At 42.8% G+C, this 13462-nt stretch overlaps 1 protein-coding gene across 1 annotated transcript in view; it reads left to right on the top strand.

The window, feature by feature from the left end:
• Positions 1-845: 845 nt before the first annotated feature.
• Positions 846-13462, top strand: part of RAP2A (RAP2A, member of RAS oncogene family) — a 30916-nt gene continuing 18299 nt past the window's right edge. Inside the window, exon 1 of the mRNA XM_040055018.2 lies at positions 846-1187. Within this exon, the coding sequence (XP_039910952.1) occupies positions 874-1187 (314 nt within the window). The 5' untranslated portion in view covers positions 846-873. The remainder of the gene's footprint in view (positions 1188-13462) is intronic.

The following is a 13462-nucleotide window of genomic DNA, read 5'->3' on the forward strand; positions in this document are numbered from 1 at the left end:
TTTCTGGCCCTCTCTCTCTATCAGAAGGGGACGAGAAGGCAGGCACCCACTGGCAACAAACGCCTCCGGCCGCCCCCTTGCAGGCACAGCCCAGACCGCAGCGCGTCCAAAGGCATCCAACGCGCGCCACGGAGCTGACGAATCCCACTGACTTTTACAGCCAGCAGCGGGATCGCCGGGCCGGCAGCTTTGAAGCGGCCCGAACTTACCGCGCCGGAGCCGCCTCCCCGCAGCCCGGGAAGCGGAACCGCGGGAGCGCGGCGCGCCTCCCATTGGCTCGTCCCGCCCCCGCGCCCGCCCGCCCGCCCGCCGGCCCTTCCCGCTCGGGGCCGGCCCGGGCCGCGGGGCCGGGGGACGCTGCGTCTGCAGGGCGACGGCGCCGGGCGAGCCGCGGCACGGGAGGGGACGCGGGAGGGGACACGGGCGACAGCAGGGACAGCAGCAGCAGCGCCGCCGCGGCCCGTCGGCATCACGTGCAGCCGCCGCGCCCGGGGGCAGGAAGGGGGGGCCGCGCCACGTGACGGGGCGGTGCCCGCCCTCTTCCTCCTCCTCCTCCTCCTCCTCCTCCTCCTCCTCCTCCTCCTCTCCGCTCTTTCTTCCCCCGTCCCGCCCCGTTGGCTGTTGCCGTGGCGACACGGGAAGGAGGAGGCGGGGCCGCCGCCCCACCCCGGCCGCGCCGCAGCCCGTGAGCGCGGTCCCGCCGCCGGCAGCGCCGCCCAGGAGCCGCCGCGGCGGCCCGGAGCATCCGCCGGGCGGGGAGCGGAGCGGAGGCGGCTGCGGCGGCGGGCACAGGGCGGGGCGGCCGATGGCGGGGGGGTGAGGAGGGGCCGTCGGCAGGTGCGGGTCGGGCGGGCGGTCCGCGCTGGCGGGAGGATGCGCGAGTACAAGGTGGTGGTGCTGGGCTCGGGCGGGGTGGGGAAGTCGGCGCTCACGGTGCAGTTCGTGACCGGCACCTTCATCGAGAAGTACGACCCCACCATCGAGGACTTCTACCGCAAGGAGATCGAGGTGGACGCCTCCCCCTCCGTCCTGGAGATCCTGGACACGGCGGGCACTGAGCAGTTCGCCTCCATGCGGGACCTCTACATCAAGAACGGGCAGGGCTTCATCCTCGTCTACAGCCTGGTCAACCAGCAGAGCTTCCAGGACATCCGACCCATGCGCGACCAGATCATCCGCGTCAAGAGGTGACTTGCCCGGCGGCCGCTCCTCCGGCGGCCGCGCCCGACGCCCACCTGCGGCCCGGCCCGCCCCGCCGGGGCCTGCGGGCCTCCCGCCCCCCCCCCGTCCGTGCCCTCCTCCCCCGCCCCGGTGCCCGGATCTCCGGCCCGGGGGCTGCCCACGCCCGCTCAGGTGCCTGCCCCGCGGCTCCCTTCCCTCGCCCGCCTGCCTCCGCCCTCCCCCGGGCGGCGGGGCATTCCCCCCATCCCGCCGCCCCCTCCGGAGCCGCGCCCGCGGCCCCGGGCTCCCCGTGGGCGGGCGCCGGCCGGGGGTGGCGGAGCGGGCGCAGGGGCCGGGGGCTCCGGTGGTTCCCGCCGCTCGCCCTCCCCCCGGTCGCGTGTGCGGGGAGTTTGGGGTGCTCCCGTATGGAATACGGTGGAGAATCTGGCCGGAGGCTGGGACCGTGGGGGCGGAAAAGCAGTTCCCCCACTGGTGTGTCGGGTCAGCCAGCCCTCGAGTGCACTTGCTTGGTGGACGTGCTGTGGGCGATGTGCAGGGAAAGCACCTGGATGCTTTCGTTCGGCAGACGAGAGGTCTGCCTGTTCAGATACCTGCATAGGTATTTCCATGAACTTCCCACTCTTAGAAGTGCAGGACGCCAGCCTCTTTCTCGGTGGAAGTGACAGCTGTGAGTGTTAGGCCTCATGTATGCTGGTGTTTCTCTTAAATTTCCCACGGTCTTGTTGCCAGCCGCTCTGTTAGGAGCGAGCCCACGGTGATGAAACGCCGGTGCCTGCTGCCAGTTTGTTTTTATAATCGCTGCGTTGTTTAGATGTGCATCAATCAGTCAGATGTCGGCGGCTGAAACGCAGCCAGTCGCGCTAAAATAAGGGTAGATGCACCATTTGAAATCATAGCAACCGTTTGAACCAGAGCGTAGATGAGAAAATGCCGCTGGCCAGATCATCGCAGACAGAGGTCTGTTACTGCCCGTGGAGAGAGGCTGTAATTATATCGCAGAACTGGTTGCAGCTTTGGCTTGGACATCTGAAAGGGAAACCCTTGTAAATAACTTCCTTGGACCACATCTGTTGGATTTGCATCTTAATGCAGAGTAGAGCGTAAAAGGTGATGGTAATAATAATGGCTAATCATATGGTCGGGTATGGTCTGTTCACAGAAACTGCCATTGCAGACCAAGGCCTGGGGAAGATGTATTTTGAAATTGGGGAGGAGGGTGAGTAGGGGAAAGGGGAGGGAGGAGGCAAAGCGCTGCTATTTTTAAAGGCTTGCAACTTTTCCATAGCGGGTGTTTCTTAATGTGTGTCCTGACTTTTTCAGTGGAGATTTCTAAAGACCAATGTAATGCAGTTATTTTGAATTTATAATGAAAAATGTACTTTCAGTATCCTTCTATCCTTATCATTCACACATACCTTGCAGAAGCATTCTTTCTTTAAGTAGTTCGGGTAGACTTTAATCATTAATAAATGCTTTTGGTTTTCTTGTATATAATTGTCACTATAAATTCATTTAGCTTCTGAATTTATATCTGTGGCTTTTGCAGCTTGCTTTGTACCTTGTGCTGGAGCATCTGCATTCAGACCCCAGCTGTAGATAGGTGAAGCAGAATAGAAAGCAACTTGGACTTCCATAGTTACATTGACTCAGCACTGCTGAGAGTGGGTCTAAGTGCTGCTCTCATTTTTCATCTGCCAGCTCTTTTACTGCAAGACTTCAGCTTTAGGCTTTTGGTTAGATATTTTGTGAAACATATGAGCAACATTGTAATCCTAAATTTCATTTATGCCAAGTAATCTAAATGCAGCTGAAATCCTGAAAATTTTAGCAAGCCCAGATAATTTTAATTGAGTTGTAGTTGAAAGGAATATGATACATTAAAAGGATGTACCTTCAGCAAGGGTACCAGATTTTTACTTGTTAACTTGCCTAATTTACATTTGTGGGTTGTGGTGGGGGTGTTATGTTTTGGAACATAGGTTTGCAGGCAGTGTAAGACCTAATGTGCTGTAGACTTAAGATTTCATCTTTCTTACCAGTTCAACCTGAAAAATGCGTATTTACAGATGCAATATGCATCTGTACAAAGACTTCTAAATTACAATTTACGGTTGCAGAAAGGCACTTAATCCATATTGAGAAACAAATAATCGTAGTGCTATTTTCTTGGGTGTTTTGGATGACAACTATATGCTTATGTTGATACAGAACCGTGTTCTGAAAGTATCTGAACTTAAGTTATACCTGAAAACCAATTGGCCAAGTCTCTAACTGTGCATATTGTTCTTGCTATTTTGTTTTATTTTTGGATGAAAGAATCCCTATGTTATACCATAATTAGAGAGTAATTCTAATTACTCTCCCAAGAAGTAGAAAAGCCAGTTGAAATTCCGTCTTTGGGTTAAGAGATGCACGTTGAGTCTTCTGCTTCCCTGGTCTAACCACCCCATACCAGGCCAGCTAAGCTAAGCCAGTCCTTCGCAACACCTGCTGAAGCGGAGTGACCTTAGAGGAACAAAATTACATGTTCATGAATGAAAGAGAGGAAACAAGTGGACCTTCACTTAACTCTGAAGCTTAGTCGTTAGAAGAGATTGAGATCACTCTTGCCACTCTAGTTTCTGTTCTCTTTAAATGGCTATTTAATATTAGCACATAAATAGGCTTAGTCTGAAATCCAGCTCTGCCAGCTTGCAGAGGACTCCCCTAATGGCAAAACTATGAAGCTGAGCTTCCTTGTGAAGTGTGTGTAGCCTTGCATCCCTTTCAGTCATGGTGCACAGCTTTATCAAGGGTGGAGGGTGTCTCCATGGCTTTTAAACATGTAATTAAAATACTTTCCTGGGAATGTTTTAAATGTAAACAGTATTCCTCTTTTCAAGTAAAAAAAAAAAAAAAAAATTGTTTAGATCTTTCTAAGAGAGAGTCCAGGTGCTTTACCTTCAGAAGGAAGCCCTGCCAGTTCTGAGTGGATAGGTGCACCCCCAGCAGCTCTGCCTAAGCAGAGGATGAGGAAGAGGTTTCAGAAGCACTCGCTGTACTCTGGGCTGGAGTTTCCTGCAGCACAGAGTGCTGCCAGCATTGCATGATGGCTCACAGTGGTACGGCTGCTGTTCTTCCTCCAGATGCTTCATCTGAAATGCCTTGATCCAATCCCAGTTTGGGCACCTAGTACTGGTTTCTGGACCCTACTTGTGCCAAATAGGTCCATTAAGCCTTGTTTCTTGATTCTTGCATATGCTGAAGGTTTGTACTGCTGGGAAGGTGGAGTAGCTTTGTAGACTGTCTTCTGTATTCAAGAAGCCTAAAGAGAATCAGCTGCTGCTTTACTGCCTCCTGGTGAGGTAATACACAAAGCATGTTACCTGTGCATTGGTAGGTGCTGCAGCTCTGGGGCCTTCTTTTCTGGATTTACAGGCTTAGCAGCAAAGAATTGACTTGTTTATGCTGCCGACAGAACTCGCCATAGTTTCAGAATGAGCTTTTTTCTGGCGAAACCTAGTTGTGTGAGCAGGGCTAAATTGAATGAGTGGGCCCATGCCAACGGAGGTCTGCAGTGAAAGAAGAAGAAAAGCTGTCAAAAGAACAGATTGGAAGTGGTACACCCCAGTTAGATGTCAAGGTTTAGAAGTAATTAGTGAGTATGAAGATTGGGTAGTGTAAATTTTATTTTTATTTTTGTGGAAAAAAGGAGTTGGGTATCTTCTAACACTTTTGTGTTTGTTTTATGATTAGAAAGCTCTCTAAAGAGAATCTGCTGGTATTTGCCAAATACTAAATTTTAATTTTTAATATGACTGCCAGCGTTTTTCTATTATGAAGGTATATTTAAAACTCACTGTATTTCAGTTCTAGGTGCTTGCTTAGCCTTCAGTAGTACAATTTCTCAATCTATTCTACAGGCATTTTTATGGTGGTTTTTTTTCAGTCGAACCCCATGAATTAGGAAAGTATTATTATTTCAATTCAAGCAGAAAACCAGAGCCTAGAAATGACAATGAACAAAAGTTAATTCAGAGTTCTTCACTTGCAGTAACTTCTCTAGAACTCTGGCCTGTGCTTTAAGCACAGGACTGTTGCGTTCGTATTTTAGAGACCAACAGAGTCTACTTAAAGTATTTCTCAAAAGTGCTGTTTTATTCCAAGTAGTGACAAAAATTCCTTTTTGTTAATCTAATGCTTTTTCTCTAGAAGAAAAAACTAGAAAAATTATTTTATTTCGATTGGCTGAAAATGCAGACTAAATTATGTAAGTATATTGCTATGAAATATCACAGAAATACGTCTTTTGAGTTGACAATGTTCTTCATGTAGCTGTGGTTTATGATCAGGATGAAAATCTGCCTCCCAGTCTAAGGATTCTATGTAGTAATTTAAAATGTACAAGAGATGTAATTATTGAAGTTTATTAATTGTGAAATCAGCATCTTCAGTCAATGATAATTGATGTATTTAGTGACTTAATGGTGATTAAGTCTGGAAAACTATATCTGAAATTACAAATTGCTCAAAAGTCTAGTTGAAAATACTGCTTTCCAAGTACTATGAAATTGAAGTATGGGTTTTAGTCAAAGAACATAAGACCTCTTTAAACAAGGTTGAATTTTTCAGTTTTCTGAAATTCTATGTATGTTGTACCCTTATTTTCAGAAAGTATTTTTTCTACTTTTGAGAAGTAATTAGAGAATTCTTCGTAAACACTGCTATAATACCTTAAACCACAAACATGTCTTCAATCTTTCAGGAAGAAACACTGAAGTGTTGGTAGAAATGAAATATGGAAAATTCTGTTCTGAAATGTACTGTGTGCAAAGCTTGACAAATGTCTGGGGATTTTCATAGGTGGTAGCTGTGTAAAGATGACAGAAATAAGCGCACACTGAAATCCTTAAGTCTTTTTTAGCAAGAGTTCTTTTCCTTGCAATAACTTTCATGTAATGGATTTTTTCGAGTACTCATCTTTAGGTAAAAAAAGGCAGAGTGGGTAAAAACCATGGCTCCCATTCTGCCTTTGGCCAAGCTGCCAGCCACTCTTGTGCACCCATCAGATGGAATTTAGGACTTCACTGGAAGAACAGATTCTAAATCTCAGCAAACACTTGTCCATATTTAAGTACGATAGAAGAACACTAGTAGTCTCGTAGTCTCCCTATTTTTTTTTTTTCTTAGTGAAGGGACGCCTATGGAGAGCTGCTTATCAGGTGGGAACCTCAGCAGTTTATAAGAATAAAATGTAAATACTTTGAGCATATGTAGAGATATAAAGGAGTGGTAGACAGAAGTAGTCAGTCATACCTAATTGACTCTGTATATAATATCAGAACCCTCAGCTGTCTGGCCATCTCTTGTGTTTTATTAGGGAACTGGTATGTAGACTGTCCTGGAAAAGATGTCTGTAATAGAAAGAGTATAACTCAGATTTGTGTTCTCATCTTTTTAAAGTAACTTTAGGAACCAAAAGAAGCACTATATACTTTAGATTAATTTTTTGTGTGTGTGAATCTACCTTTGTTTTAATATGAAATTAATGAACTAATTCAGTCAGGTAAAATTATAGGTTCCTACAAGTCATATACAGATAATCCTCAAAGAAATGTCTCTGACAGTGTGCAATTTTAAGCTATAGAAGATTATTTTAAAGTTGTTTGACTTAGTCTTCAAACTCAGATATTTCAAGGTGCTCGTACATCTTCAGAACATATAACCTTTTATGTTTTCCTGTAGTAACTTTTGAATTTAATAACATATTTGCAGAGTTCTCTTGACTCTTCCCCCCCCACACTCTCCCACTCTCACATTCCTGATAATCCAAAATATTCATATTATTTAGAATTTCTTTCAGTGGAAAATGTGAAAATTGGAGACAATACTTATAACCAGAGTGTTCTAATATATTGGTTTTTTGGCTGTTTCCCTGCTCCCTACCACCCCCACAGCTTAGTCTAGATAATTTTATAGGTATTCCTTCCCAGGTTTTACTGATTTTTCTCTGTAAGGTAGTGTCATGATAGTTTTCATATATGAACACTGAATATAAATATTTTTATCCCCTCCTGCTTTTTAGGTTTTCTTTGGACTTTTATTGAAAAAGCCAGGTAGGCAAGCTCCTTTTGTATGCCTGTTTAGTTTAGATTGTGCTAGTTTATAGTATAGTGCTTTTAAAAATTTTTTTTTTTTTAATGCCTGTATTCCTTAGCATCATCTTCTGGGTTTGGGTCTTAATTGCTGCTGTAGCTTATGTTGTTGTAGAGATGTGTGGATAAATTTTGGATAGCTACAATTATTGAATACTAGAACAGTATGTGGCAAGACTTCTTAAATTTGTTTTTGGTTGCGCAGTATTGCTTGATCGTGTCTGTGTTGTAAAAATGCTATTTAATGTGTTAAAGACCAAATGTAACCATGACTTTAATTGCTTTCATGACTTAGTTCAGTAATATAGATTAATGCTTGGCGTTGTATGTTTTCTACCTTGCTCTTCATTAAGCTGTTTTGACACAGGTTTTTTTGAATATTTGGAAATTTTTATTTAAAAAAAATCAATGCTCATTAGAATTTCTGGTTTTGCCTTTGAATTTCTGTTTTGCTGAGCGGACAGTAATTCTTTAAATACTATTTTGTATAGCCAACACAGTGCAGTAAGTTTAATATTTTCTTTCAAAATAATTCTTCAGTTAGTGTGGATAGTGTGTGGATAGAAATAAGTTTCATTCTTTGGTGAAACATGAAGCATTCTGGGTAACATGTTTAGTTAAAGCTCTTATGTTATCAGGCATACTTTTAAGACCAACATTTCAAAAATAGACATTATTTGACTGTTGGAAGTTTTTAAATGAAAATGTGAAATGTCTGAGTGGGTGGATCTCCCCCCAAAAAATCATCAAATCCTTCCATTAAATTTCTTTTCTAGTTTTCTTCTTAATAATTGAATGTCAGATTTTTATTTCTTGTACTAAGAAGAAACCTGGGGTTATTGGTTATATGATTTCTGGAGCATTACAAGTGTTGCTCAAACAATTTTTTTTTTCCTCCTTGTAAATTGTGTAGGTGGTATGTAATGATAACGTTTTGGGAGAGAATAGGGAAGCAATTGGGACTGCAGTGCTAAATTATCCTGGCACGTAGTGACTTGTATAAAGATTAATCTATAAAGATTTTAAGGTAACAAAAACTGTAGCTATCTGCTCCTATGGGCTCTCTTACTCATTAACTTACTTCTGCTCTTTTTGGGGGTTTTGGATTTGTTTTATTCTGTTCTGGGTTTGTTTTCCAGAGGTTTCCAATAGAGGACTAATACTCAGTTTTTGCTGCACTAAGGCAAACACCATATTCTAGGTACAGCTTACAATGATGAGTGCAACTTGAACACTTTCTTTGTCAATGGGTTAGATGCATTTTGGTATCTGTGTTGTCTTAAATCCTAGTCTAGACAAGAGAATTAAAGGTGTGTTATGAGCACGTTATCCTTTCTCAACATTAATGTCATGGGACTCGCTCAATTAATTGGGTGCTGTACTCTTCAAAAATGTGATGGTGATACTATTTTAATTCTTGGCTTTGTTAGCCGTAGACTAGGTGAAAGATCAGATGAAGAAGAAAAAAAAGAGTATTTTTAGAGTTGATTCGTTTGTTTTGAAATATTGCTTGTGTCTTGTAGATAGAGATTTAACAAGTTTAAAAATACTATTTTCTGCAAAAGTCATGGTAATGAGGAAGATATTAAAGCATTTTTAAAATATTAGGGTGTAATAGTGTAGGGTAGTGGCCTTTGGTAAAATAAAATACAGTTCTTACTTTATAGAATGGTCTGGGGACTTTACCATTATTGTTCTGGTTAACAGGTAGCCACCTTAACTAAAAGATTAATAGGGTTTGAGATTCCCGTGTGAATTTCAACTCAACTACAATTTAATTTGAACTTGAAATGAATTGGATAAGGCACTGAACTTAAGTGCTCTGAATGCTGTGAAGAAGAGCTTTGATCCTGGATTTCTGATTAATTGCAAGAAAGGATGCTTTCAAGAAATAGCCAAATAGGTCACCGCTAGCCTATCCACGTCTGCTGAATTATGAGCACGTTTTCATACGAGGATATTTGAATGTTTACCTTCTTACTCCTAATATATTTTACAGTAAGTAGTATGAGCCAGGACTGATCAACCTACTTTATCTGATTAGATCTGGTTGCACTGTCCAGCAGTGCTGTAGCATCTTTTAAACTGCTGTACAAAATCTTACTTGAAACGTTTTATATAATAATTGGAATGCTTCTGTCTTTTCAAAAAGCTGTGAACTTTATAAGGCCAATATAGAAATGCATAAATTCTCTCCTCAAGAATTCCTTTTCTTTTGAAAAGTCCTTACTGTGTTTTTAATTTAATTTATAAATTTTAGAAACTCCTTGGTTTGTTCAAACTAAACAACGAATACAAAATGTTTGGGGTTTATACCATTTTCCCCAGAATTTATAAATGAGAGGGGAAACAATCTGGTGGTTTTTTGTGGGTTTTTTTTTTTTCACCCACCTCTGTTCTTAACGATGCAGAATGCTGAACAAGTGTATTTTTTTTTAACTGTGACATCAGTCCTAATTTGTATACTGCTGCTTGTAAATACATGTTTTTAGGAAGGTATGTTTTCAATCTGTGGATTACTTTCTACTGCCAGAAGAACTTGATGTATTAATAGGTTTTCCTAGTAGTAGTCTTCTACTTCCAGGTTCAGAATTTGCCCCTCTTCTGCTGAAATAATTCTGCTGAAGACTTGTCACACAGTGGTGTTTTACGGTTTAGTTGTGGGGGTTTTTTAGCTTCAGGAATTCAGGATGGGGTTTTTTTAATAATTTGGAGGGCAGAAGATGATCATGTTGAACTATTTCTTCTGGAGGATTTTATCAGATGCCTTTCATGCTCTCCTTACCCCACAAAGCAAAAAAATCTAACTGGTCTGAGTGGTTTTCAGGATCTAGTTAAATCCAGGCTCTCTATCTCTGTGCTTAAAGATGGCATCTGTTAGCCTCAATGCAGTTAGATTCCTGGTGGCTGACATGCAGGTCACTCCCTACAATGCCTGGAAGAGAGAAGAATGAGTCACCTTCTGCTGGGTTAAGGCTGCTGCAGTCCACTGACAAAGTCCAAGAGATAATGTGAAGTGAATTCCCCATTGCTTTCTTCCTTTTGGGTGTGGTCTTAGGTTTGGAGGGAGGGGAGTGGGGGTTGTCAGCTCCTCAGGATGCATGGAGGCTTTAGAGGTAGGAGAGGTTGGTTTCGTTATTGTACCAAATGTGCAGGATGCAAGCTGGCGCTTCTGGCATCAATCTTCTGAACATGCAGTGCTCTGGAACAGATGCCTTTTTTAATATATTTTTCCCCAATGCCAACCTTCTCTTTCTGTGCATTTCATTTAGAAAAAAATGAGACCCGGGCCTTCAAAGAAAAAAGCACTAAGCTATTTTTGTGTAATTTCCTTAAGAATCTGCTTCGCCCTAAGTATTAAGTATAATACTGTTGAAGCAAACCACTCAAACTACCAAGTCATATATGCGGAATCTTTTCTCTTGAGAAACAGGATTGGCCACAGCTCAAAACACTTAAAAAGAATGGGAGAGAAATGGAAGTCAGTATGTCATCATGAAGCAACGGCTGACCTTTCCTGAAATATTATGGTCACCTGGACTAGGGGAGCCTTCTGGTGATCATTAACTATATGGGGTATCAATTTTGCATTTTTGCAGTGACTTCTTAATCTAAAGAGAGTAAGCAGTCCTGAGAAATCACCGGGTACCAGTCCTGATACCTTTCTTTATCTTGTAAATCCAATCTTTTTCTATTGTTCCCTTAGGATTTGTGAATTTGCCTTCATGTGTTTGTACTTACCTTCATAGTGGTACATCTTCAACAAAAAGATGGAAGAGTATTTTCTAAACCTTTCTTGCAGTTTAGTGGTTAGAACAGTCTTCTGGGAAAAGCAAATGTGAAACTCCTGTGACTAAAGGAGGTGTGTGCAGCAGGTTTGTCACTTCATTGATCAGGGTTGTAATCGCTGTACGATGTTAAATGTGAGAAATGGCATTGACAACACTTGCTTTTATTCCCAGGGCTTTCTGTGGAAGTGATATCTGTTGTGGGTTTGTTGAATATCTTACTATTGCTGTGTTAGTAGACTCAGTAAGTGATGTTTATTGAATTAGGCCTCTTGAGGGACTTGGCTGCTTGCATAAGTCTGCAGAGACCTTAGGTGTGTCACCCTCTTTTAGTTGCAGTATGTGGCTCAGTTGGGCTTGCATAGCTCTAGGCCTTCAGACAGATACCTTGTTTTGGGAAAAACTTCAGGTGGATGCAGCTTTTCAAGAAATTTAGTGAGGAGGGAGAAAATTTGTGGAGCAGTCTCTTGGTGATGGGCCTCTAAGTGCTTCTGTAGTCCAGTATATTTATCTACCTCAGTTTTGCTTTCAGACCCAGAAATATTTGCCATCAGAATGAGTTAATCTCTCTACCTCCTTTTCCACATCAGTTTCATTCTGTATGTTTTGAGCAGAAAGTTTCTGAATGCCTTTGTATGACTTTTTTAGTATAGAATATGGAGTAGGCCACAGACTTGATCAAACCATCCACAGCATAAGCCTAACAAGTCTTGTACTTCAGATGCCTTCCTTCTCTAGAAAGAGTTGTATGCATAGCTTATATTATATTGCTGTTTATAAAATTTTATTTGGGGTGGAATGTGCTTGGATGTCTATCCTTAGACAAATAGTTGTCTGAGAGATGATAGTCTTTCCTAGGAAGAAACTGGAGAAGATGTTATCAAGATAGCCATTCAAGAGTCCGTAGAGTTTTAATGTTAAGTATCAAACTGGAAGAAACTTGATTAGTTTGCCTTTGTGTGATATCTCTTCTGTCTGTCTCAGTTTGGTTGTCTGCAGCCTCACTTAACATTAGAAGCTGCAGATGCTCAGCAGTCTCTTTTCATGCCATCTGTTTCTCCAGTAGTTGGTGAAGGTTGTCCATATGAGATAATCAATAGCCTTATGCTCCTTGGTCCTTGATGTTCTAGAAAATTTAGGCATGATGGCGCATTTTAGAAACCACTCAATCCAAATATTCCCAAAATTGATTAAAACTGGGGAAAAGCCAGGCTGCCTACTGGTGTGGTGCATGTATGGCTATGTTTTGATGGGAGTGCAGTTGAAGAGTCCTCTGCTGCCTTTAAAGATAACATAATGGGTCAGATGATAATTTTGCCTGGACTGCATGAATGGATATCTTAATAGTCTCACCTTTAGTCTGGCGCCATACATGATGTAGTTGTTCCATTTGGGATTTTTGTAACCTCTGTTGCTTAACAAAGTATCACTGTCTTATTATGTAGTTGCTGCAAATTTTTGCATCTGTTTTTTACTATCTAGCAGGTTTTAGTCAAACTTCTCGTAACTCTTTTATTTCTAATATTCGCTTGTAACCAGATTTCTTAGCAACCAAAATCAGATACTTGCTACTCATCAGATGAGTCTGTTAACAACTGTTGGCAAGGAATGCTGTTCCTATTACACCTCTGAGTTCATTTTTACATCGTGGGAATGGTCCTGCTGCCACCAGGCCTTTTGCCCCAGCTTCTGCACTGACCATGTAACTGGAAGACTTGCTCCTCATCTGTGTGAAGGTGGTTTCCAGGAACCACGATGAGCAAATGTAGTCCTTGGACAGCCGCCTGATGGACTGGAACTACTGTTCATTTCATCTCTTTGATTTGCACTGTTGGTTACACCTGTAATTGCCAAGAGCTCAGCTACTGGGTTGCAGTGGTAGACAGGCCAGGTGAAGGTTTAACAGGAAGCAGGGCCCTTTCTCAGGGAAAGGAAGTGACAGGCACTTGCAGACAATAGGAACGCTCCATTACAAGACTAAACTGTGGCAGGCACATTCAAAGGGCCCTTCTCTCTAAAAGTTTTTTCTCAAGAAGCTAAACATCATGGTAGCTTGATGGTAGAAAGGTGGTTTATCCAGACTGCTTCATCTTAGGTACTTTAGTAACTCTTTGAACAAATCCAAAGTTTACAATATAACTCTGTTATGAAAAGGAAAACAAAATATACAGAAAGCTACCGTCACCGTACTTGAATTTAAGATGTCCAAATTGCTCTGGAACATAAAGAAGAGGGAAGGAAGGTGCTATGAATTGCAGGGCTTGCTAATGTGTCCCTAGGATTGATAGGGACACATTGGAGAAGAAGAAACAGCCCCATGTTTACAAAATTTTCACCTCTGGAAAGAATTGCTGCACT

This window comes from Hirundo rustica, chromosome 2 (assembly GCF_015227805.2).
Source record: "Hirundo rustica isolate bHirRus1 chromosome 2, bHirRus1.pri.v3, whole genome shotgun sequence".
Classification (NCBI taxonomy): domain Eukaryota; kingdom Metazoa; phylum Chordata; class Aves; order Passeriformes; family Hirundinidae; genus Hirundo; species Hirundo rustica.